This window comes from Drosophila arizonae, chromosome X (genome assembly GCF_054131065.1).
Source record: "Drosophila arizonae isolate 15081-1271.41 chromosome X, UAZ_ARI_1.0, whole genome shotgun sequence".
NCBI lineage: Eukaryota > Metazoa > Arthropoda > Insecta > Diptera > Drosophilidae > Drosophila > Drosophila arizonae.
This window is the reverse complement of record NC_142927.1, coordinates 13,230,476-13,257,703: the sequence shown is the minus strand read 5'-3', so window position 1 is coordinate 13,257,703 and position 27,228 is coordinate 13,230,476. Positions and strand designations below refer to the sequence as shown.

The 27,228-nt window shown below is 42.3% G+C and overlaps 1 protein-coding gene across 9 annotated transcripts; it reads right to left on the bottom strand.

Annotated features, from left to right (window-relative positions):
* Window positions 1-120: 120 nt before the first annotated feature.
* Window positions 121-24,387, bottom strand: Grip (Glutamate receptor interacting protein). Of its 9 annotated transcripts, none has more exons than XM_089473355.1 (11): window positions 24,102-24,387; window positions 23,633-23,835; window positions 8,170-8,289; window positions 5,550-5,762; window positions 4,876-5,069; window positions 4,407-4,714; window positions 3,669-3,832; window positions 1,468-2,677; window positions 1,170-1,372; window positions 633-1,111; window positions 121-554 (listed from the first exon to the last, which is right to left on the bottom strand). In XM_089473355.1, the coding sequence occupies exons 2-11, from the start codon at window positions 23,793-23,795 to the stop codon at window positions 453-455; spliced, it is 3,156 nt and encodes a 1,051-aa protein (XP_089329481.1). In that variant the 5' UTR covers window positions 23,796-23,835; window positions 24,102-24,387; the 3' UTR covers window positions 121-452. The 9 variants fall into 9 exon arrangements, with proteins under 9 accessions (XP_089329481.1, XP_089329480.1, XP_017872201.1 ...); XM_089473354.1 differs by having other exon boundaries at window positions 23,633-24,015; window positions 24,102-24,386; XM_018016712.2 differs by having other exon boundaries at window positions 23,633-23,987; window positions 24,102-24,386.
* Between the last annotated feature and the right edge of the window lie 2,841 nt (window positions 24,388-27,228).

The window sequence follows — 27,228 nt, the reverse complement described above, 5'->3', positions numbered from 1 at the left end:
AAATTCTTGTTTATTGTTTTTTTTTTTTTTTTTTTTTTTTTTTGTTGGTTTTGTTTTTAGTTTGGTTTCTCATATATGTATGTATATTCGTATATAAAATAAAACATAATAAAAGTACAATTATTAATTATTTTCCGTCTGCATCCGGTGATGCAATTTGATCTCTCTTTCTCTCATTTATTTGGTTATGGTAGACAATCGTTGGTATATCTTTGTATAGATTAGGAAAAAAAACGTTGCAGGCACTTGGCATAACTTATTGTCGTTAAAATTAGTTAAGGCATATCGCGATGGGAAGGAGCGGGAGGAGGGGCGGGAGGACATCAGTTAGGTACAAAAGATTGGCACTTAGCGCTAAGACTTAAAATATAACTAGTTAAAGATTACAAAAAAAAAAAAAAGAATAATAGAAGAGAAATAAGAAGAAGCGATCGCAGGTCGGGAATCGCTGCTCATTCGGTGCGTTGCATGATCATCTCGATCTTGTCGCCGGCTGCAGCGATCAGCGGAACGGTGAGACAGCAGTCAAAGTCTTGCGTCTTAATCTCATTGACCTGAGCGAGACAGAGAGAGGGAGAGAGATGGATATATTATATATGCATTCACGATCTGCTTCGATCCGCTGCACTTGCCTGCATGATGCGATCGAAGGGCTTCAGCTGGCCGCATATATCCGCCGGCCCGCCGCTGCGTATGCGATTGATGAAGACGCCCCGCTCGTAGAGCCCATCCGAGACGGAGAAACCATAGTCATCGTAGACTCGATCCTTGTGCAGTGTGACATGGAAGATGCGCTGCTGCTGCTGTTGCTGTTGCTGCTGCTGCTGCGATTGCGCCTGATCCTTGTTGCTGCCGCTCGCCTCGGTGTTGGTCGATGGACTGCGCGGACGTCGCTGCACCTTGGCATAGATGGCCTGCGTCGCAGCCGGCAGGCTGCAGCTGGAGCTGCTGTTGATGTCGTGGCTGCGCAAAATCTTGAGGTCCACGACATCGCCCAGATGATGCAGCAGGCTGGTGGCATGCGACAGAGGCATGCCCTGCACCGAGTGCTCATCGATGGCCAGCAGCTGGTCGCCCACGTGGATCTGACCGTTCTTGAACGCAATGCCGCCTAAGGAGTTGGGTAAGCTGGGATCAGTTGTGGCCTCAGGCTGTGGATCGGCACTTACCCTCGACCAGTCCGCTAATGGTGATCGGCTTGGTGATGTCCTCGCTGCCCGCCAAGGTGATGCCCAGGAGGCCGCCCTTCGGCTCCAGACGCACTGTGAAGATGATCTGATGCAGGCTGCTGCCGCTGCTCTTGCTGCTGGAACTGGCCGCCGAGCCATACACCTTGCTCTCCATGGGCGGCGGCAGAGCAGTGCAGTCCACACTGCGAGCGAGAGAGCGAGAGAGAGAGAGAGAGAGAGAGAGAGAGAGAGAGTTTAGTGAGATTTGCATATGGTTTAACTGTAACCTGACACTCACCTGGCATAACGATTCAACTCGTAGCCGCCGTAATGGGAGGCCTGCTCATTCTCGTCATCCTGCTCGTCCTCCTCCTGCTCGGCCAGCTCGGTGGTCAGGCTCTGCGTGTTCGCGGTGCCGTTGGCAAAGCCGCGACCATTGCCCACCGGCCAGGCGCCATTGGAGGGCGGATGCCGCAGCTGCACCGACTGCAGGCTGCCCGTCTCGTCGAGACTCGAGTTGGCCCGGAAGTAGTCCGGCTGCGGCGTGCTCGACTTGAGGGAGATGCAGTCGTTGTACTTGACCTCGCCGTATTTGGAGGCCACATAGGCGCTGCTATAGAGCTCATTGTCGCCGGCAACACCAACACCGCCGGCCACCACGGCGGTGGTGCAGTTGCTGTAGATGGGTGGGTTGGGCAGAAAGTCGGGCAGCACCACACGCTTAATTGTCAGCGTGGTGAAGTCCGTTGTGGTTGCTGCTGCTGCTGCGGTTGCAGTTGCCGTGGGCAACTCCTTGAGCAGAGCATCCACATTGAAGTGCTGCACCGGATGCTGATCCACAGCCAGCAGTATGTCGCCCGGTCGCAGCGTGCCGCAGCGATGAGCCGGACTGCCCATCTTGACGTCGGAGATGACCAGACCGCCGTGACTCGAGCCGCTCACGCTGAGGCCCAGGCCGCACTTGCCCGCGCGCAGCAGCTTCACGTTGAACACACCGCTGGAGGGCACCACCGTGTCCGGCATATCGAACTCCACCTCCAGCTCCAGCCAGTGGGCGGCCGCATGGCCACCGCCGCCGGCACGGCCATCGAGCAGCTGCCGCATGGCCGCCGCGTCCAGGTTGTACATCTTATTGATGGCCACAATGCGATCGCCCGGCTGGATGCAGCCGCTGCGATCGGCCACCGAGTCGGGCAGGATCTGGGCGATGCTGACGGCGCGTCCACAGCTGCTCGCTGCGCCGAGCACAATGCCAGCGCCCTGGCTGCAGTCGAGCAGCACCGGAAAGCTTTCGGCGCGGCACAGGCCGCCCGACAGGCTGCTGCCATGCCCATTGCTGACGGCGGCCACAGTGCTGCCCGGCGCACCGCCGGCACCACCTGCACCACCGCCCGCCTCCAGGGGCAGCGAGCTCTTGCGCACGAAACGCTGCCGGCCCGGCCTGCCCGACGACTTGCGCGACTCCAGCGTGCTGAAGCTATACTTGGGACTGCCGAGCGTCGTGTGACCTATGCAAGAGAAACAAGATGTGACAGCATAAGAATCCACATTAGCCGCTGCTCCACCGTATTTATAGACGCCCAGACGCCCAGACCCCACCACTGCGCCCAGCTGTTGTTGCTTAGCCACACTATTTACGATCCTGCCGGCCCGAACTTGGCCAAAAAGCTTTTAGCGCTCGGCCTCAGCTGATGCGCTGCTGATGCTATGTGTGAGAAATAGTCCAATGCAGCTAATCCACAGCTTAGCTTGCATGTGTGTGTGTGTGTGTGTGTGTGTACTGCTCTCTGTTTGTTTGCCCCCGTCGATCTTGCTTAAGAATTTACGGCCCTAAGTAGTCGCCCATTGTCGCCCCCCGAATTATTCGACTTTCCCATTTGCCCTCGAATACAAATTGATTGGCATTCAATGTGCTCGGAGCGAGGGTAGCCCAAGCAGTTGTCAAATATATGATGACACATATACTGATCCGAATGGGCTCAAGAAAAATATGTATATATATTTAATATATGCAAACATATATTTACACTCTCACAATATTTTCAATCTTTCAGAACTTTAACACTCTACTTTAAGTAGAAGAGCTATATTCTATATTTAATTTTCGTTATGGATTCCTTATTTAGCCAATATCTTATCAGCTGTATATAGCATATTTACCTCCCACATCAAAATGAACTTATTTGCCTATAGCTCCATTTGGGAACAACTGTTCGAGCGGCCCTCGCCTCTATGTCTGGCAGCCTCTGCTGTTCATTAGCCGAACGCCCACGCAACGAGACCTTCAAATGCACCATGTTTGGTGGCTTTTGGCATTGCACAAGCGGCCAACGATTGGAGCACTTAGATAGCCAAAAAGCAAAAAAGAACGACGGACGGACGAGCCAAATGCCAATGGAGACGACAGATGGGAGCTGGCGCTGGGATCATTTTGGCTCAAGTTTTCGTTTTGGTTTTGGTTTTGGCTTTGATTTTAGTCTTGGTCTCTGTTGAACTTACCTCGTCGCGCCAGCGCATGTGCCGGCATGATCTGCATTTGTGTGTAGCCGCGGCCGGTGCCGGTGTCCAATATGGTCATCACCTCGTCGGGACTGTAGGCCGTGTGCTCGATCATGGTGTCATCAATGGAGAGCACCTGATCGCCGACAGATAAGGCGCCGCAGCTGCAACATACACAGAGATCGCATTCAGTTGGCGGTTCTCAATACACGATTTCTCACGCTAGCTAAGGCAAGCTCAAGTTGAGAGCGCGTTGCCAGACTACGCAAATGTGGCGACGTGGCAACGCTGAATTGCTAAAGCTATGCACTCGATTGACTGCAATTGAAAATCTACTGAATTTGCATTTAATAAGGGACTCAAATCGGTTAAAGGTGTTGCCAGATCACATAAAAATCTCAGTCTGTCAACTCTGAATTGCCTAATCTGTGCCTTACATTGCCTGAAATCGACTATGTGCTGCACTTAAGTTTTCTTAGAAGACTCAAGATAGCTTTCAGCGCTGCCAGGCAGGCCCAAAATAACAATATGGCAACAGCATGCATTGCAATGAAAGTTCAGGTTATTCTCTGAGTAATCTATATCTCTAAAATAAATGTAAGGGACTTTTTTCTTATAATTTGTTCTTTCTCTTTCAATTTCTTCAATTCAAATAAATTGGGTTTCAATTGGAAGAGACTCTCTTGGAATATATTTGATATATGGCTTAATTAGATATTATATTGCTTTCAGACTTACCGATCGGCAATACTGGCGGGTAGTATGCTAGCTATATAGATGCCCGATTGGGCGAGTTCGTCGATTTTGTCAGTGCTGCTGCTGGCTGTGCCCGCGGAGCTGCTGGCCGTACTCGTGTAGTTGCATAGCACCAGGCCCAATTTGTCGTTGAGGGGTCGCTCGATCTCAATGAGCAGCGGGCCCATCGAGAACTCGACGCTCTGCACAACGGAGACGTCGTATTCAATGGTTAGATTCGTATAGCCGGAAACGTGACCGCATTTAATGATCTGCTGTGCCTCCGCCAAAGTCTTTCCAATGAGCGAGATCTAAATAGGCAACGGAGGAGAGCAAGAGAAAGAGACAGAGAGAGGGAGAGAGAGAGAGAGTGATGGAGTGAGATACTTTACGGAAATGACTGAACGGAAGCATCTGTCAGCAATCGTGTCAGCAGGTGTTTGCCATCACTTGGATCACTGGTCACACTTACATTATCGACGCGCAGCAGTCGATCGCCAGGCTTTATCCGGCCGGTCTTATAGACGGGGCCATGCAGGCGGACGTGTGTTACGATCAGCGGATAATCGGCACCACCTCGCAGCGTTAGACCCAGGCAGCCGCTCTCACGTTCCACGGTGATCTGTGCCAGCTTCGAGGTGACATACAAACTGTTTTGGGAAGCTGCTGTAACAAATGCAAAACATGAGAAACAGCGATCAGACCAGTAAATAGGTATCTCTGTTTGATTATCAGTGATCAGGTATTGCTGTTCAGCGATAAAAACTCATCGAAATCACTGATCATTGATCAGCAATTATCGAACAGTGACTAGCAATCAGTAATCGATCATATTTCGATCTGCAATCAGAGATCAACAATCGATGATTATCAAGTACGATCATCAATCAGTGATCACAGATCAAGCATCATCGATCAGCGATCAGCAAACTACTATCAGATAGCTTCTTTTGACAATCAGTGATAAATTATAGCTCAATGATCATCAATTGGAATCACCGATCAGTGATCAAGTATCATTTTTCGAAGATAGGTAAGCACTGATAAATAATCATCGATCAACAACTATCAATCAATGTTCATCAATCAATGATCATCAATCAATGATCATCGATCAGCGAGCAGGAATCACAGAGTCACACTTACTGCATTCGGGCAACGAGTATTCAATCTCCACGATGGCCGGCCCCGTATCCGCTCCGGATGCGCACAGCATATTCATGATCTTCTGATTGCTCAGTCCGATTGTTGAGATGCCATCGATCTGGTGCAGACGATCGCCCGGCGCCAGAAAATCGGCCGCATGACCTACTGGATTGAGTGCGCCAATAACAGGTGGATACGATAGGTCATTGCGTTCTGTGGGTATTACAAATCGAGTGGGTAAATCAAATTAGCACTTAATCCCGCTCCATTCAACTGTTCAAATAAACACAATGCCAAGTGTAAGTCAAGGGAAAACCCATTAATCTAATCGCTAGACTTTCTGGATTTTGCCTAACCATAACAGGTAGCCCACCTGGCTTCTATAAACATTGCGGGCAGGGTTCTTACTTTACCGTTACCTGGCACCTGATTCCATTTGGAGTCTTGCTCTAGGATAAATAGATTTCATTTACAATTTAGCTCCGAGTTTTACTTCTGACTTCTATACAAATAATTTTTATGACTCAATCTCACTTAGTTAATATATAGTTTATGATACAGCCACATGGTTTCAGATATGTTGGTTGTTAGTTTGCCTATCTGCTGTGCGCTGCCTTGGTCTCCATTACCAATTCTGTCAACGGCTCGTCAGACGCACGCAGTCGCGTCTTCTGACCAAATCAAATTGTAAAAAAAAATAACAGAAAAAAAAAGAACTACAGAAATGAAAAAAAAAAAAAAAAAAAAAAAACACAAAAACAAATAGAAAAACTACTCGTAAATAAATGTATGCTTAAAAAGCGACTGGCCGACTTGTTGTTATGACAAACAACGCGCCAGAGGGCAGCCATGGCGAGGTGCATGTGCGGTCGCTGGCAAGCTGCCAGGCCGAAAAAGCACCAGAGGAGGAGTGTGGGCGCAGGGGGAGCAGGGCACCCTGCTAATGCCCCTGACGCTGCCGCCGCCCCACCCACATTTGCATTACGGCTAACATAATCGAAGGCGAGGACAAGACGTCATCGACCAAAAGCTTACGTCAGACGTCCAGACTCTGGCTCACAGCTGAATTATGCTAGGGTTAAGCTTCGACTGACTGACTCTCCCTCTCATTCACTCTCTCTCTCTCGCTCTCTTTCTAGCCGCTTGCCTTGGCGCAGTGATGAGATTAGTCAGGGCAAATGATATAAAATTTCTAGACTACAGACAACATCTACGTCCGCCAGCGAAATATGTATTATAATGTCTGGCAGTCGACAGACTCGCCACGCCCGCTGAGGAGGGGCGGGGGCGGGGGCGTAGTCGACGGCAGATTGAAATGATGATTTATTTTGGCAGCGGCGACGACGACGACGACGACGACGGCTGCGTCGTCGGCAAACGCTGCGCCGCGTTATCGACGAAAACGCGTTCCGCATTCAAATCGCATCGGCCCACTTTTTGGCTGGAGATCAAGACCGACCCAAAAAAAAAGAGAAAAAACTAAACGCAAATATATAGAAATTAAACTACAACCGCAAATTGAAGCAGGCCCAGCCCGTTTCATAGGCATGCCAAATAAATTGCTTCTCTAACTCAATAGTTCTTCAAGAGCCGAAGGAACTTCAAAAAGTATCTTTAATGAAAGGCTGAGAAACAAGGAGCGGTCGTAGGGAGGTAGTTGGGGTAGTATGTATATTACATTTATGCATTAAATTCAATCAGCTTGTTCATATGTATTATTATGATGCGTATCTCTAAGATAATTTTATTTACAGTATTTATACTATAGATGTATCTTTGAGATACTTTATCGTGTGTCTTCTGAGTCAATTATAAGTATCGCTTAAATACATTTATCTTATATTTACTATGCTGCAACTTCTAGACCTTCTTTTTGTATCTTCAAGCAGCACTTTGCTTTGTATCTTCCAGATACTTATGCAGTATCTACAAGTTACATCATAGCAAACTCAAATATCAGTCCAAAACCAAAAACAAGCAAACATAAACAGCGCTCACTCATATATTTGACAGCTAGCAATTCCATGTTGCAGCGTCTCTGTTAATGTTAATGCCAATGTTAAGTCAATGTTTACAATTGCGTTCAAGCGAAAAGTGCTTAAGTTGAGTGTGTTTGGCATCTGCAGAGATCGAAGGCTGACAACTTAATGAATTGATTTACATACTATACAAATATATTTCTATACTCGGCCATCAACTGATCTAGCTTTTACTTTTTCCTAGATAAACCAAAAAAAAAAAACATACCCTGAGCATTAATCATAGCCCCTATTCTCATATCACATGCCTAGCTAAGCCTTTAAAAAAGTTTGTGAATCTATTGTGAATGTTTATTATTTATTCAGTCAATCGCAACCCTTGGCTTCAACTTCTCAATTAGATCTAACAAACATAATTATGAAATAATTGAAAAATCTTTCAATCAATTTCAACTTCAGCTGACAGCTGTCAGAAATAGGATTTTCTAATTGAGCAATCAAATATTTGGCTGATGCGGGCTTCTGGTTTCCATCTGAGAGGCCCTCAGAATTATTGCAGCTGGGAAAATTGCTAACAAGAATAATTTCGATAAACAGTTTCCCTTTCCCATTCCCATTTCCCACATCCATTTTCCACTTACCTGCAAAACTGATTGCCAAATGGAGAGCGTTGCGTGGCAGCGTGATCGTTGCATAGGTTGTGCCGCGTTCCGGTGCCAGTCCGGAGTCCTCGGATTGCGCGGGGCTCATCGCTCGGTCAACTGCGAATGAAATGAAGAGCGGGCAAACGTATATATCAGCATATGGCAGCAAATCAACATCAAAGGTGTTCGCCAGACAAAGACGTTCATTGACCGCAGCAGCACCCAACCCACCCACACACACGCACACACACACATGCAGTGCCGTTACGCCGCTCATAATTTTGCCAACGGCTGTCAAAGAGAACCGCAGCGAAAAGCCTGCACTCAAAGGGAACTATATGAGGGGCTGGGGGCTCCATGCATTTCTTAATTTATTCATCAACCGAAAATAAAAACAAACACAAAATAAAAAACAAATTTTATATATACTATATATTACAGCAGAGAAAACTAACCAAAAGCAGATCAAAGCGAGCTGCAGACGTTTCGCCATGGAATTTTAGCCTTTCCGGCTGACGTAGAACAGCATGCCCTTATGGGCCGCGCCACGCCACGCCCACCTGGCCAATAATTGCCATCGAGTCACACCAAAAAATTTCGTACAAAGCCAACGACCTTCAGTGTTTCAATTAAAATGCCATCGAACAAAACCAAAAACAAATGAACATAAAAGCATAAAAAAACGGAAATTCGAAGAAAAACAAAACTAATTAATCTTTATGAATTTTTCATGTCTTTTCTTGTTTTTGCACGCCTCACCAGATGGCGCGGCGCTGCGTTTGTGTGAAGTACCTCGTATATAGGCGAGTATATTATGTAGTATATATGTAGCAGTAGTAGTAGTAGTAGTAGTATATTATTTAGTAGGCTGAGCTCTTGAAGTTCTATTTGAATGTAGAGACACAGCTACCGGCACCGTACCTTAAGTCAAGCAGTTGGCGCGTTAAATGAGCAAAGTCATCGAGAAATTCATCTATTTGCAACTTAGATTCATTGAGTCGAATCTAATGCAAGTGTTGTAAAAGCCAATAAATAATGAGATTGCCATAGAAATCAAGCAAAGCCCAGATACTCAGAAGAGTAATCGTAAATAGATCAAAGCATAGAACAGTCTTCATTTCAGTATGCATATCCTCAACATTATAAACATTTTCTTGAAGCAATTTCAATATTTATATTAATTATATTATTGGATATTCTTCTCTTTATCTTTCTTCGCTATCTGTCCTACTTTGCTATTCTCCAAGTAAATCTACCGAAACTAGCACATAAATCTTCTTTATTCCAAATTTTCTATTATTTGTTTTTTTTAAGTAAACACAAAAGCAACTTCAACTGAAGTCTCTTTCTCTCTCTCTCCCTATCTCTGTCTCTCTCATTTGTTTCATACTGTTGCTGTCTGGCAACATTTTCTTTGGTGATGTGGCAATGTTGTTCTCGCGACACACGGCGTATGCGCGATCTGCAACAATTGCGGCGTTGCGCTCCATGTGGGGCCATAGCCGAGCAACAACAGACGCGCACCTCAGCCCCAGCACAGCCACACACACACACACACACACACACACACACACAGGCAAAACAACTTTGACGTAAACGGCGGTCGCTGTGGACGCGACTTTTATTTTCGAACGCTTCAATGGCGCATAAAGTTTTTCTTAATGCCCGCCCGAGTATGAAAAACAAAAACAATAATTAGGCGGAATAAAAAAACCTAAAATAACAACAATAAATAAAAAAGAAAAACCAAAAAAAAGCAAAAAAAAACAAGTAAGAACGTTGCAGTCGGGCGTTACCGACTGCGGAATACTCATTCACATCCCATCAACAATTTAGTAGTTAAGTTTCGTTTTAATACTGTAGAATATACAGGTTTTTCCGATTTGCCACGCCCCAACTGGGCGTAGACATCTCATTTTTGGTCAGTTTTTAGAAAGAGATAACGTTACCCTAACTGCAAAGTTTGAATGAATATATATACAAAATTTGAGGTCTCTGCCATCAATAGTGTCCAAAATATAGGAGAATTTTAAAAATCACTATATCTTCAGGTCCGATTTGCCACGCCCCTAACGGGCGTAGACTTATAATTTATCTTCAGACTTTATAGAATCATACCATTAGCTGACGTGCAAAATTTCAGCATTCTAGGTTTACAACTTTAGGAGATATAGTTTTATCCGATTTGCCACGCCCCCAATGGGCGTAGATATATCCGCCATAGCTCGTGATCTTGGGTGGTCAACGCGGACCTACATACCAAGTTTCAGCTTTCTAGCTCTTCAACAAACATGATTTCTGGTATATGGGAAAATGCATTTTCCGATTTGCCACGCCCCTAGTGGGCGGATCGGGAAAATTTTAACACTTTATAAATCGGAGATATACACGAGTATGTGTTCCAAATTTCAAGTCTCTAGCTTCAATAGCGCCGAAATAGATTGCGTTCATACGGACAGACGGACAGACGGACGGACGGACAGACGGACAGACGGACAGACGGACGGACAGCAAGACGGACATTGCACAAAACCAATATACTGATTCACTTTCGTGAATGAGTATAAAAACAGCATAAGCCAAAGGCAAGGGCGGAGAAGCTAAAAAACGTAACGTTAAAATTTTGTGCGTTTCGCTTCATTTGCCAAGCACAACAACAAAATGTATCTGCAAGATACATTTGCCCAGATACATTTGCGTACCGATTCAGATATATTATATGGCACAGAGAGTTAATATATATGTATATTAGATGTGAGCATATATATAATATATATATGCATATATGTATGTATGTATATCCATATCCGTATATATGTATATCCGTAATCCTTATAGAGTGCATGTACATATTTTATTGCTTGTTTTTTATTTGACTTTTTAACAGTGCCAAATAGGGTATATTGTATTGGTATATGTATATGGTAAGGATGTGGTCATACCCAAATAGGTATGTGATTATAATCAATATATGCCAATATATATATGTATAGGTCAGAGGTCAGCTTTGTCTAAGAAGAGTTCACATAGCATAGGGACATGAATACATTCTCATTGTATAATTATCGATAAATGTGTAATTAATTGCCGATAAGCTTTTGACTAATTATCAATCAACTTGTGTCGAATTATCGATAAATTTGTTAAATACTCAAATACAGTTATCGATCAACTTAATTACAGCTATTGATCAATTTATTTAAATTATCCATCGATTTGTTGATCAAATTGTTGATTTTGGAGATTCTCGATAAATTTAATAGACATACATCGAAATATCATGGCTTCATTAGTATTCTAGAGCTTCTAAAGTATTCACAGCTAAAAAGTCTTGTTGCAATATCAAATGCTATTACAGGGTATCTGTTAGTCAAACACTTGTTTTCATGTGTAGATTTTGAGACAGTGTTTGCTTTTTTATCTATTTTGTGTTGCCATTTTTTAGCGCTTCTTTTGCTTTTTGCACTTTCTGACATTTTGTTTGCTTCCTTTTGTGCCCATTCGCTTTGAAGTCATTTTACAGTTTTACATTTCTATATTTACAATTCTTCTATTCAGTTCTATTTGTTTTTTCTTTTGACGCTTTTTGTTTTTTGTTTTTGCTATTTTTGTGCGGCTTTTCATTTTGATTTTCCACGAGCTGCTGCACGTTTTCCTCTTGATTTTCTTTTATTTTGCTTTTTTGACATAATTCATTGGATACGCCGAGCGGAAATCATGTCTGCGCTTAGTTTCAATTATACTACAGATATATACATATATATATATATATGTGTTTATGCTTACATATATGTACATATATAAAAAGACCTACACACATATGATTATGTAGATCTAGTCGTATTTTTGCCATTCAAAAACTTTTTGTGACGCTATCGCAGACTTTTCATCGATGGCTAGCCGAAGATGTTATATATTTCAATATAAACGCCAGATGACAGCGAAAATCTATTCTATTTAAATAGTTTGCATAAATAATTTGTGAAAATCTCTTTCCCATCTTCCTCATTAATTTTCTTGTACGTATCAGAATTAGTTTCGGACAAATAAGAGTCGAAAATCGAATTTTTTAATGCCAGAATTTCACTTAACTCGACTGTTCCATTCCATTTTGTTTCATTATCAATCAGCCGCTACTTCTTCAACTGTCGCATGAATAGTAGCCTGTTTCATTCCAATGATATATAACGTTTAACATTGCAGATCTTTTCCATTCCATTCCGTTCCATGCTAGTTGCTTCTTTTCCATTTTATTCTGCTTCAAGTCGAACTTAAAAGCAACACTACACTTGCACTAGAACTACATTAAACTCAACTAATAAAATCTTCAACTCATCACGTTTCATTCCATTCCGTTTTCTTTTATTCTAGTCCTGTTCCATTCCATTTTGCTCTGCTGTGCAAGTCTTGAACTAGGCACTACAATATAAATTTAACATTTAGCAGTGAACATATGTTCCATTCCATTCTGTTCCATGCCAGTTGTTTTCAATTTGTTGCGGGTGACAAACTTTTTGGGTGACTTCTTCATTAGGAAATTTGCAAATTGACAGGCAAATTCGCATTGCCATTTGCAGTTCCGTTCAGAAGACATCTGCCCATGGACCGGCTGGCGGGCTGGCTGGCTGCATGGCTGACTGTGGTGCGTAGGGGGCTGGGGAGTGGGTGTTGGCAATCATTAAAAACTATTTTGGTGTTTTCCTTTGGTTATGGCTGTCCGCTCGATTTTATGGCCAACTCGCAACTCACAGCTCGCAGCTCGCAGCTCGCAGCGCATGCAAACGCTTTTTGGCATTTGCCAGCCGCTGTTGCAGTTGCAGTTAAATTTATCGGCGACAGTTGCGCGCAGCATGTTGCAAGGCGGAAATTGCGCTCAGCCGCAACGTTGCATGGGAGCTAGTTGGCAATGCCAACTTCCTGGCTATATGCCTAATCCTGGCAATTAAACAGATCACAGATCACAGATCACAGATCGCAGATCGCGAATCACTTGAAATAGACAAAACAGTTGGACAATTGAATGGCAGCACTTGAAGGCCGCCCAAGCGCCAAGAAAACAACTTCAGCTAACATATTGACGGACTGACGGACTGAGGGACGGCTTGACTGACTGCCAGACTGACGGCTGCGCTGGGGGTCGCTTCTGTTTGCATTTGCGGCACATTTGCAACAAGACATTCCAGCGGACGCTTTGCCACATTTACTTTGAAAATAGACATCATTCAAAATCTCAAACAGCACTGGAACTTCCCCTATCGTCTCACTCTCTCTCTCTCTCTCCCTTTCTTTCGAAGAAGACTTTATGATGCTCGTTTGCTTCACCCTTTAAAATATGTCTGCATACATCTGTTAATAATCTTCAATATGTTGCAAGCATCTTTTGACTAAATGAGTTCATTAGGGGCATTCCCAACTGCCTTTTCATCTGAAAATTGGACATTCTTTCATTAGAGGCTCTCTCTCTCTCTGTCTTTCCTTTTCTCTCTCTTTCATTTTCTCTCTCTCTCTCTCTTTCTCACCTTTGCCATCCCTCTTTTTTGTCTCTCTATGTATCCCACTATTTTTCTCTATATGTATGCCTTTCCTTTCCCTATATAGTTTCGCATTGTCCGGCTACGTGTTTTTCTATCGGTATGATTTGATCTCTTTCTCTAGCACTCTCTTGAAACCTCTCTATCTATCTATCTCTTTCTTAATATATCTCTCTCTCCCTCCTTACATTTCTTGCTCCTCCTCTGTCCCTTTCTTCTTTACAATTTTTATCTCAAGCTTGCTTGCTTTCTCCCTCTCTCTCTCTTGCTCTCTCTCACTCTCGCTCGCTCTCTCTCTCTCTGTCTCTGTCTCTCTCCATCTCTCTCGCGAAATGTTTATCCACATCCTAAGAAAACTTCAACCTACAATCATTTGGTTAGCTAATGTATGTTAAAAACATTTTTAGCTCCGAGACTTTGGAACAAAGATAGATTTTCACTTGAATAGGTATTCCCACTCTGCCTCAAAGAAGCTCTGCATTCATTCCCCTTTCTATTTGACAGGTGTTCCGCATAACTGCAATGTGGGCCAACGAAATTCGTGGCGATTGATTGACGTTCGAGTTGATGGGGCTGCATTGACAGCTCTCACTGTTTGTTATTCCCTGCACTGGCGCAATAAACATGAATGAAGAAGAAGCAGAGCACAAGCAGAGTAGAAGACGACGAAGAGCCTAAAGTACTCCAAGTGTACTGGGCAATCGGGCCTAATAGTAAGTGGCCGCGCCTCAATCCAGAATATTTGTGTGTCCATTAACCGGGGCACTTCATAATGGACGACAGTTACAGAGCCGAGAAATATGTATGTCAAAAATGTCGAAAGAGTCGAGGCGAGGCGAGGGCAGGGCAGAGCCTAGTCGGTGTGGCCCCCAAAGGGAAAGGCGAAGACAACAACAAGAAAAACCAATTATTGCAAATGAACTCGAGTGTGGTTCCGCAAAAAAATGTCAACATCTGATAAAGCCGCAAAGAGTCGCAGTGGGGGGAGCCAGGGGGCTGGAGGACTGTGTGGCAAGGGCAGCGGATGCAGCCAAAGTGCAACAGCCGTTGAACTGAACTGAACTAAACTGAACTGCAATGGGCTGAACTAAGCAAAACTCAGAACTCACAGCTCAACTCAGCTGAGAAGGGAGTGTTGCAATGAATGCGGCATGCAGCCGTTGCAGTTGCAGTTGCCGTTGCAGTTGGGGCTACTGCATTCAGATCCTCAAGTATTTAGCGAGACGTTGACATTTATGCGTTGAGCCCCATAAAAAACACAATATGCAGGGCTGAATGCGAATGCGAATGCGAATGCCATGTGCAAAGTGCCTGAACTAGTTCAAGTGAACAGCAGTTGCGAAATCAAAATCGTACTATACTAACAAAATGTTAAGCTGCTGTTAACTGACAATATATGTATGTATAGTCAAATCCTTTTGATAACATAGAATGTTAAGTAGCTGTTAACGTCTTAACATACTATGTCAATTGTTATCAAACGGATGTTAAGCTGCTGTCAACTGACAATATATGTATGGTCAAATCCATTTGATAACATAGAATGTTAAGTAGCTGTTAACGTCTTAACATACTGTGTCAATTGTTATCAAACGGATGTTAAGCTGCTGTTAGCTGATAATATATGTATAGTCAAATCCGTTTTATAACAGTATGTTAAGCAGCTGTTAACGTCCTACATGCTAAGTCTTCTGTTAAGCAAATATTAAACAGCAGTTGGGCATTTTTGAATAACAGCATGTCTACACCATGTTAATTTTCTCATGTTAAGCTTTTGACTATAGCATCCACTTTAAGCAATGTTAAGCTGCTGTAAACTCATTTGTTCCGACTCCAGCACAGAACATTCTCAGTCCCTGTTTTAATTGTGAATGGACTGCGTGGCAGTAGACAAAGGCATGCAATACATATGCATGCAGGCATGCGTGCATGTATTTATGCACATATACACATACATATATATGCATGCGTATGTATGTGCATATGGTATGATATGCGCTCATTATGACGCCGTTTTGCTGAACAAAATAAATTTGCAGGGCGCGCAGGAGGGCAGGGGGGCAGGCGGGCAGGAGAATTGATTTATGCCCATAAGAGTTGTTGTCGCCGCGGCGTCAACTCTTTCATATGCCCAAGCCAAAGGGGCAGCTCCTAATGAAGAGCCCAAGCAGCACAACATTTTCATTTGCAAATGCAACGTTTCCTCCCCCACAGTCACTCTCTCTCTCTCTCTATATATCTCTCTCTCTCTCTCTCTTTCTCGCTCGCTCTCACTCTCTCTCAGTGCCACGCTTGAGGTATACGAATTCTATTTGCCATGCAGTTGCTCTTATCGCGCCGCAATGTACTTGCAACAGTTAGGGGCACAGATTTATGCCCCAAAATGTTAATAGCCCATAACCAATCCCCGGTCACATAGCCAGCGCACGTACTGAACCAATATTGTGTTTTGGTTTCGGGTTTTTCATTCCTCGTTTTGCGTCTCACGTGATAAGGTTTTTCCAGTCCAGTGCAATTACCATTCGAATGGATATTCAATTTCCCTATTGACATAATGAAAGGCGTTCTCTGTATATCGCACAACAGCTTATCACAGCAACTTGCATGTGCCCCACATCTGGGCACTGTGCGAGTCGAGAAAGTAGTACGTGAAGCCATCAATGGGTAATAGATCACCCCAGCTATCTACACTATATAGATAGATAGTTCTATTTGCTAAGGGCGTTCTATTTTGACTAACTTAGTGATAAACTTCATAGGAAACTAATTATCAATCAATCTCTTTCAATCGAATGCGTTGGCAGTAAAACGTTTACGAATACGAAACAAAGAAGAAGAGAGAATGATAATGAAAGTGAGAATTCGAGCGAGTGGGAGAACGAGAGTGAGAACGAGAGTGGGTGAGAATGAAAGTGAGAATTAGAGTGAGAGTGATATAATACCGATGTAAAAGGGTATAAGAGAATATAAAAGATTAAAAGAGATTATAACAGAATATTCGAAGGTATAAGAGAATATAAAGGAGTATAAAATAATATAAGGGATCAGGAGAGGGTTTAAGAATGTTTATTCAGGCCCACACTTTTACTCTCTCTTACTATCTCTATCTATATGGTATTCAGCTATATCCAGTAACTGTAAGCTGGCAGCTGTTCGATTTCAAATATTTGTCGCTCGCATAGCTTTTAAAGAGATGCTGAGAGCTCGCTGAACATTCTCCACATTCATAATTAACACGTGCAGAGGGCGTTGACAAAAATCGCGAAGGACTGACGACATTCAAGTTATGGAAGCTGCATCCAGATTCAGATACAGATACAGCCTTAGATACAGATACAAATACAGATACAGATGCAGATTCAGCTGCGGCTGCGATGGCCGCGGCAACAGACAAATAATTATGCTCAATGTGTGGGGAATGGCTGATGGAGTCGACACTGGGGAGACGACAGATGGGAGCTGAGAGATGGGAGCTGGGAGATGGGAGATGGGCGACTGCAGTTGGAGTCTCTGCGCGTATTCTAGCAGTCGCCGTCTGCCGTCTGCCACAAACTCTACAAATTAATCCAAACGGTAGACGACAACAACAACAACAATAACAACTTGCAACAGGCAAAACAAAAACAACAGCAACAAATTACATTAATCGTGTGCCTTCTCTGCTATGCTCATGATGATGATCAAGTTGTTAATGATAATTTGGCTGGCTGTTTCTTTTCATTAATACCCTGTATGCAAAGGGAGCAGGAAATTGGGATAATATTCAATCAGCCAAAGGAAGAGATAAACTAGCAAATAAAAGCAGAAAGAACTTTCGAATATATGGTTACTATATAAAAGATCAATCGCATCATATAAACCATATGCAAATCTGCAAAAATCTCAATTCAATTTCTATACTTCCTGTTCCACAATAAGTCAATTGATTGCATAGAAAATGTATAAAACGATCTAGTAGCTTTAGTTTTTCTCATTCTTTTATCCAGGGTATGTGCTAGTCTGGCATTTAGCGTATTTCCCTTTATTTTCATTTGTTCGCTTTTGTTTTTGTTGCTATTTTTAGCCAAGTTGAAATTGTGACAGTTTTTCCTGCCAAGACCAAACAACGATGCATTAAATGTCCATAGCCCTTGTTGTTGTTGTTGTGTGTGTGTGTGTGTGTCTGTCTTTGTGTATGTGTTTGTGTAGAAGAGCTTGAAGTGCGTATGCAGTAGCTGCTATCAACAATGCGCGTTCTCTGTGCAGCAGACATTACCCAATATTTATGTATTTTCAATTCGAAATACATTTTCATAGACTTTCTATATATATAAATATATATGTATGTATGTGTGTATGTGTATATGTGTTTGTGTGTGTGCGTGGTGCTGAGTGACGTCGTTGTTGCAAATTTCGCGTAGAAATGTAAACAAAACTCAGACAATTGCCACAGCAGTTGCAACTGTTGCAACAACAGCAACAATATTTTGTGTGTACCATGGGAATAAGTAGCAAAAATAGGGTAGACATATAAAAATGTAGTAGTAGAGGTAGTAGTACTAATAGAAGTAATAGTGGTAATAGTATTAATAGTAGTAATAGTATTAATAGTAGTAATAGTAGTAGTAATAGTAGTAATAGTAGTAATAGTAGTAATAGTAGTAATAGTAGTAATAGTAGTAATAGTAGTAATAGTAGTAATAGTAGTAATAGTAGTCCTAGTAGTCCTAGTAGTCCTCGTCGTCCTCGTCGTCCTCGTAGTCCTCGTCGTCCTCGTAGTCCTCGTCGTAATCGTCGTCCTCGTCGTCCTCGTAGTCGTCCGTCGTCGTCGTCGTCTTCGTCGTAGTCCGTCGTAGTAGTCGTCGTCGTTGTAGTCCTGGCCGCCGTCGTAGTAGTCGTCGTCGTCGTCGTCCTGGCCGTCTTCGTAGTTGTCGTCGTCGTCTCTCCTCTCGTAGTCGTCTTCGTCGTCCTCGTCGTCGTAGTCGTAGTAGTCCTTGTCGTCGTCGTCGTTTGTCGTCGTCGTAGTCGTCCTTGTCGTAGTAGTAGTCCCTAGTAGTCCTAGTAGTAGTAGTTTTAGTAGTAGTAGTAGTAATTGTAGTAGTAGTAGTAAATATAGTAATAGTAGTCGTAATTGTAGTAGTAGTAGTAGTAATTGTAGTAGTAGTAGTAAATATAGTAATAGTAGTCGTAATTGTAGTAGTACTAGTAGTAATAAAAGTTAAAAAAAGAAAAAAAAAACATAGTGATGATCTCAATATGTAAAAAATTATTCGAAAGGAATCAATCAAAGATAATCAGGAGAACTAATCCACATCAAATTAGTTAATTAATCATTAATTATTTATTTAGCTATCAATTCCGCATGCAATTCGTTCAGTTAGCTCCACTGTGCGCATGGCAGTCAATGCCATTTGCCGCAGCTTTGCTAGCTGTTGGCTGCAACATTTCTACTTTCACAGCTGTTGTTGTTTATGTTATTGTTGTTGTTGCAGTTGTCGCCCATTGTTGCTTCCGTTTGGTGTGTGGCAGCTTAATGAGAGCAACACCCGAAAGGATTTGCCACCAAACGTAAACGCATCACCCTCCGGAACTGTCAGCTGTCTCTCCGTCCGTGTCTCTGTGTCTTTGTGTCTATGTGTGTGTGTTGCATAAACAAGAAAAAAGCAAATGCTGCAATTGCCACAGGGACTTGCCCTGCCCCGCCCCGCCCTGCGCTCGGCCTGTGCTCATTTCGTTTCAATTGCGTCAAATTGTGTATTGAGGCAACTTTTGTGGCTCTTACCGCACTTATGGCCGCAGCAGCTCTTCGCTTTTGTTTATGCTTGGCGAAAAAAACAAACATTGAACGCACACACACACACAGAGGCATGCAAGAAAATGTTCGATTGCCTCAAATCGTGGCATTTCAGCAATTTTTCACATGTCTCTGTCGAAAAGGGAAAAACAAATTTTAATGTTTATCCATTTGCCAGTGACGCGTCATCTTGTCTGTGCCCCCGCCAGAACGCCAGCCAGCCCCAAATCCCGCAACTAACCCCCATGCAGTTGAGAGTGAGACAGAGTGAGAGAGCAAGTACTTGGTGAGCATTATGAAAGTCCCTAGAGCTAAACTCATAAACCCCAAGCAGCAGGAGATGAGAGAGATTTTTATTGCAACGCCAACTGCAATGACTCTGCATGCAGAGCAACCCTCCCGGCCAACAACGACCAGCCCCAGCTCCAGCTCCAGCTCCATCCCAGAGTCGACATAAACCCATCAGCCATAAAGTGTCGCAAACAATTTAAATGACCTGTTGATGGATTCGACGAGCAGGAAACAATTCCCAGCCATGGCAAATGTGCCACCAATAAGTGCTATAAATAAATGTAAATACTATACTATATATACATATATATGTATATCTAGATATCTTTATATCTATCTATATATCTGGGAAATCTGTTGTAAATTTGTTCAACTCAATTTATGGATCATAAAACTAATTTCTCTATTAATTATGATCTGTGTCAGTTTTTTTTTTCATATCCCATCCGCATTGCGAACATGATTTCATTTGGCATTTCCCATTTCACATTTTACATTCTCCCAACCTTTGGAATTAATCATGCAACTCGTTAAAAGCCAAGCACACGCTGCAGATACATTTGCATCTGTTGTATCTGCAGCGGCAACACGAATTTTATATCTCGAGCGCATCTCCCAACTGTCGATCGCATCGAATTTGCTGTTCTAATTTTAATTTTATCGGGCGACAACGAATTCCATAATTTCCTGGACGTCTTTTAGTGGCAGTTGGACACGTTCGGCCGATTGTGTGTTTCAGTTATTCGAGTGGGCCGCAGTCGGAAATAGAATAGACACATCCGATAACAACTATTAAATCTGATTAATTCATTTATGCTGCTAACAAATCATTCCAAAGAGTTGTGGCGTGCATTCAAGAAGTTAACAGCGCCCTAACATAAGCGGTAAATGTTAAAGTTAACAGTGACAGCAAATGCCAAATATTGAAGAAAGGTAAGTGTGACACCTTCTGGTAACAGTCACTGAATTAACAGCGCCTTAACAGTGCCAGTTAATGTCATATGTTAAAGATCCTCAATCAATAATTTCATGAATAGAAATTGTTGCATGCTTATTCTAAAAAAAAAAATGTTAGTATGTGAAATAATTTTGTTGACAGTCAAATGTCAAGTGTTAGAGTTTCTTAATCCAAGTGCTCGTTGATAGAAAATGTGAAGTGTTTTTATCAATGGTCGCCGACTTAATGGTGCAAGTCTCTGAGGCAGTACTGTTGAGATATTTAACATTATTTTAACATTGATCATTGATTTAAGGTTTAAACTTCAACATTAACAGTGTATTAACATTGAATAATTCCATTCAGCTAAGCAACCTTATGGTCTAATATTTGAAGAATATGTCAAATCATTTCAATTCATCTGACTCGACAAACGGAAAATCTTCAACATGTTTTCGATGTAGATGTAGCATTCGATCCATGTCACTTTTTTTTATGTGGCACAACAAAAATGTTCGATTTGATAGCGAACATTGAGTATTTCCGAGCTACTTTGATGAGTGCTTAATGTGAGCTATAAAAATTGAATATGAAATAGGCTAAGGGTTAGTTTTTGTGAGATTGAGCGGCAGGGAGGTAGGGGTAATGGGGCAGTCGTAGGGACAGCGATAGGGGCAGGGGCCGTGGCAGGAACTGGGGGCAGAGGCAGCTGATTTGAGCTACCATTTGGTGCATTGACATTGTGCACCTTTACATTTTCTCAGGCCTTGTTTACACACGGTCGAGTGTTAAGTAAACTGCTGTCGTTGTTGTTGTAGTTGTTGTAGTTGTTGTAGTTGTTGCTGCTGTGTAAACAAGTGACATCTGGCCAGCCATCCATGCTGAGTGGCCGCTCCTTGGCCCTGCTTAGCAGTGCGACAATTCTCGAGCGGGGGTGTTACAAATGTATCTATCTATCTGTATCAACGAGCTGCAACTCAATTTGTATCTTTAGCTATTGCGCGCAGTTTAATCTAAGAGCGAGGAGCTGGGTCAGTCACACACACTCACACACACACACACACACACTGGCATGCCAACGCAACAATCTGTGTGGCATTCCGCTCTAGCAGATTAGGCTAGCAAATTGTATGGAAGCGAATGGCGTGGCCAACAATGCGCCGCATCACAAAATATTTAATTAAATGCTTAATTACGCTTGCCATGCCATAAATTCATCAAATGCAATTTAAGCTTACACACACTCACGCACACACACACACACACACACACACTCGCCCCACGACATTCAGCAGCTCCTCGGCTCTGGCTGCCCGCTATGCTGCATGCGTTAATGTCCACATGCAGATACAAAGATACACAATTACAGCCACAGATACAGATGCAAGCGACTGGTGCTGCGCATCTCGTTTTCATTCATTAACAGAGTTCGGCTAAAGCTGAGCAGCCCGGTCGCCGGGTTAAACGATATGTGCCATAACTCTTCCAGCTCAATCTTTGCAAATGCGACACCAGCAACTGCCTCGTGAGTCGTGCGTCGTGAGTCGTGTATCGTGAATCGTGCTGCTCTTCTACAGTTGCACAGAGCGCAAGGCGAAGCTTCGTTTTTATGGATACATGTGTGTATGTATCTGCATCTGTTAGCCAACTTCAACTGAATATTCTTTAAAGTTGCTTAATTTTAGTTAAGAATTTAAGACATTAAGATACTGTATCTCTATACGAACTTAAGTATCTTCTTAACAGCATCATTTCATGTTAACTCACTATTAAATGTTAGCTGTAAAGTTTGCGCTGTTAAGTCAACATTTTAACTGTGAATCGTACATAATCTATATCTTAGTGATCAACTTAGACTGCATATACATTTTCTTAGCTAAGCTTGACTTACTAGCCCTATAGTTTAAGCTTTGATGATATTACAATTTATGCTACAGTATATTGACAGAAGTATCTTCAATGACAGTCCGTTAGATACTTTAAGAACTTTAAGACATATAATACCTAAGTTACTTATGTTAATGTTAAGCAGATCAAAATAGTACATGTATATGTTAATTAACATTTAAACTCAATTTCATAGTTTTCTAAATATGAATTGAAAATTCATAAGCTGCTCTATTAATGCTAAATAAGAAAGCTAGGCATATCGGCAACTTAACATTGCGTTAACATATAACTATTCCATTTGCTTCACTTCGACAACATTTTGTGCACTTTCCACGCTCGGAGCTAACCAAATGGTTTGCCATCTGTCAAATCGCGATTCGAGCCCCGCTTGGGCTTGTTATTGGCTCTAATTGCAACTGAAACTTTTACTCCGCTGCCATAACTCAATGGAGAATCTGTGGTCAGGTCAATGAGACTCCATTTCCATGCCCACACACACACACACGCACACACGCATATACACACATGTGCGCTTGGGCCAATGCACAGTAGATGAAATTGACAAATTGCAGTGAAAATTTAGCTTTTGAAATGAAAACGAAATGCGAGCAATTATTTTTAATTGAAAATGTCAAAGATGTTGGCTGCTGAAAAGCGTCGGCCAAGTCGTCAAGCGGCCCAGCGTCAGCGTACAGTAAATGTATCTTACAGATACAGATGCAGATACAGATACGAATACAAATACAGATACAGATACAAATGCGTGCTGCACTGCGTTCTGCTTGAGAAATTCAAACTATACAAAAAAAAACAACGAAAAACAAAACAAAATGGGAAAAACGTGGAAAACTTATTAGAAGCACTCGAGGGCCACTTTGGGAGGCGGCACCTTGAGCGGAAACGCGATAACCCTGAGCGACGGGAAATCGAAATGAGACATAAAACAGAATAGGAAGACAGAAGTAGACTGAATACGGCCAACAGATCGAACTATATAGCAGGTCGTGGTGCATTTGTATTATGTCAAGTGGAGCTTACCGGATAACATGGGCGCCAGCGCAATGGCATTGGAGTCCTGTTGCTGCTGTTGTTGTTGCTGAAGCTGCAGCTGTTTGCTGGACAGCTCCTGTTCCTGCTTGAGTGCGCTCGACTTGCCCGGCACACAGCCGCCGATGGGCTTCTTGGATTTCCACAATTTCATAGTGTTAAGTCACAGAGTCACAGAAAAAAAGGATTCGCTTCTAGATTGAATGTGATTTTAGATTTGGTTTTCGCTTGGCAAATACATTGTTTCGCACTCTTTCTCTCTCTCTCACACTCACTCACTCTATCTATGTATATCTTTTTATAAACTATATATAGAGAGCTGTTTTGGTTTGGTATTCGATTGGTGCTGCATAATCAAGAAACCCAAAAAAATACTATAAATTGCACCATTCGAAATAATGAAAAAAAAATGAAACAAATATTTAGGAAAAATAAATGAAAATGTGGAGCAGATACTCACACATACACGCTCACACACAAACACAGTCGCGCGCGTGTATTCAAAAATTGAACAACAACAAAAAATAGTTAAACGTCTCGCGAGGGCGCGACGTTTGCTGCTGCTACTGCTGCTTGTGGCAGTGGCACGTCCGGTGTACGCGACGAGAAATTGCACAATGATTCAGAAGTCCGACAGGCGCCGGCAGCCCGCTATACGCTCGCCGATCTTACAGTTAGCTGCCTCGCAGCAGCAGCAGCAGCGCCCGCGGCAGCGACGCATCGTGTCGCTCTGCTTTGTATCGGGCAGATACGCAACAGCAAGCAGACAACGGCACTCTGCCGCTCTCAATTGCACGCGCTCTCACACTCTCTGTCTATTCCTCTGTTGCTCTCTCTCTCTCTCTTCACGTCTGCCTCTCTCTTTCACTTATTTTCCCGTCTATGAATTTCCATTCGAAAAACTCTCTCCCACTCTCGCTCGCGCCGGCTCTCCTTTCGTTTGTGCCCGAGTGCTTGGCGCGTTTTACCCTGCGCTGCAGACAACAACAACAAAAACACAAATAAAATCCAATAAGAATGCTGTGTCATCTAATGTATGAACTAACATATATCCTGTACAAAAATCCATTTAATTATGTATGTGGTGTATCTATAGATATATGTATATTAATATGACTGAAGTAGGCAATATAATATGAATCTTATACTGCGTCGGTATAAAAATATTTAATTTCCCATATAAAGATGAGCTAATTTGATTTAGCTTAAATATTCATTGATATTACCATTTAATATTTCTCATAATTTAACATGTAAATTTTAAAAGCCAAAACTAGAAATACCTTCGCTCAAGTATTTCTCTTACCGCCATATATACCCCACTTGGTCATGCATGCGTGTGTAGGGTATCATCATGTTATAGGCCCATATGGAACATTTGCGCATGTTGCGCCAGAGACGGCGGGCGCTATAGTATCGCATGCGAGCTTCTAATTGGAAAGCACTCAAATCAGAGCCGAATGATGTGCGATATGCATGACAATGGACAATGGAGCATCGGAACTTCGGAGCAGTAGCGCCAATGGGCGCTACTTAAGGGTTTAGACACCAAACTGTTCGACTCGATGGCCCCTTTTTGGCTCGTTTCGAGGTCGTCTTCTGTGTTGATGATGATGTCGAAAATTTCGCTAATTAGTCACGAAAAAGCTCGCGGCCCGAAATGGTCAAAATGACCAAAATTGGCCAAGTGGCAAATGTGGCATAGACCAGAAAAATAGGCAAAAAAAAAATAAATAAATAAATAAATAAAATAACAATAGCTAATGGCACAAAAATGAAAAGCAGCTTTAAAACATCTGCTACCAAGTTTAACCTTTGACAATGGTGATATCTTTAATCAATTGAGAAATATATGTACATACATACAAAAATATATACCAAATATATCGAACATATGATATATTCATTATATAACTTTAATCTTCCTTTAGGCTCGTTAAATAATAAAATTTACGAATCATAAAATATAATCTCGGCTTTATAATATCAAACTGGATAGAGTCCATATGCTGCCGTATACGCGTAGAGTTGCCTGCCGTTGATGAAATTATTGCCCTCTCTATCAGTTGGAGTTGAGGTCGAGGCACGGATACATTTTTAATGGTATTTCAAGTTTTATTTTTACGTGAATTTTCGTTTTTCCTTTCTTGATGTCTGGCACTTCCGATGGCATTAGCATTGGGCTACACCGAGGGGTGTGTCGTAGTATCTGGCACATTTATGCAGCCGATTTAAGGCCTTTAATGACCTCCACTAATGATCGAAGCCGATTGACTCAACAGCTTCGATGGCATTTACCAATGGCTTCTATTTTTAGGGTCCTCTTGCGGAGCATATGCAAAAGGTGTCTTCTGAATTTATGTTATACAAGTTCGAATGGCTTACCGCAACAAATATATTTTATCTGATAAACTTTATATGTAATATACAGCTGCGAAAAATAAAATAGCACCACTTGCAAACGCAAAGTTTAAGAAGTTCTCCTAGGTGCATTTATCAATGTATTGATCTACTTTTTTCTTGTATGTAAGCAGAAAACAATTAATAATCGCAACAAGCCAGAATTATCCCAAAAATATTAATCGTTTTTATATAATTCAAAAAATTCTCAAAAAAGTCGTAAAAATGCCGAAAAAAATAATAGCACCACTAACCCTTTTCGAGTGAAAATCTGTATTTTTCGCAGATTTGAATATCTTCAAAAGCACTTATTGATTAGATTTGTTGTTTATATATCTATTTTGATTAAAAAATTTTCAGAATTTGTGAAAATTTGCAAAAAAAAATGGGTCGTGAAGAGCATTACACCACCGAACAACCCAATCTCATCAAAAAGTTGATTTTAACTCGAAATTCTCACAGGAAAGTTGGTCATTTGATGGGTTGTTAAAATCAAATGATCCACAATGCATTAATACATAAAAAAAATTGATGAAAAGCGCGGATTGCATTGAGTTCTGACGCAAAATCATGTCACTCGTCTCATTCACGGGAGTAAAAGGATCCTTTTAAGCCGGCTACTCAACTGAAAAAGGACCTAAACATATCAGCAATGGACCAAACAGTACGGAAATATTTAAGACATCTCGATTTGAACACTTTCCGTTCAAGAAAAGTACCATATTTGAATATAAAACACATTTCCAAACGGATGGCGTTTGCAAGGGAAACACAAAAATTGGTCTACACAGGAATGGAGAAACATACTTTTGAATAATGAAAGTAAGATGCTAATTTTTAGTGGAAAAGGATCGCGGTCCTACGTGAGACATCCACAGAACTTAGAATTCGGTCCTAGATATAAAAAAACCCTTAAACATGGCGGATCAAGTGTATTAGTATGAGACTGCTTTTTTGCAAACGCCATCCGTTTGGAAATGTGTTTTATATTCAAATATGGTACTTTTCTTGAACGGAAAGTGTTCAAATCGAGATGTCTTAAATATTTCCGTACTGTTTGGTCCATTGCTGATATGTTTAGGTCCTTTTTCAGTTGAGTAGCCGGCTTAAAAGGATCCTTTTACTCCCGTGAATGAGACGAGTGACATGATTTTGCGTCAGAACTCAACGCAATCCGCGCTTTTCAT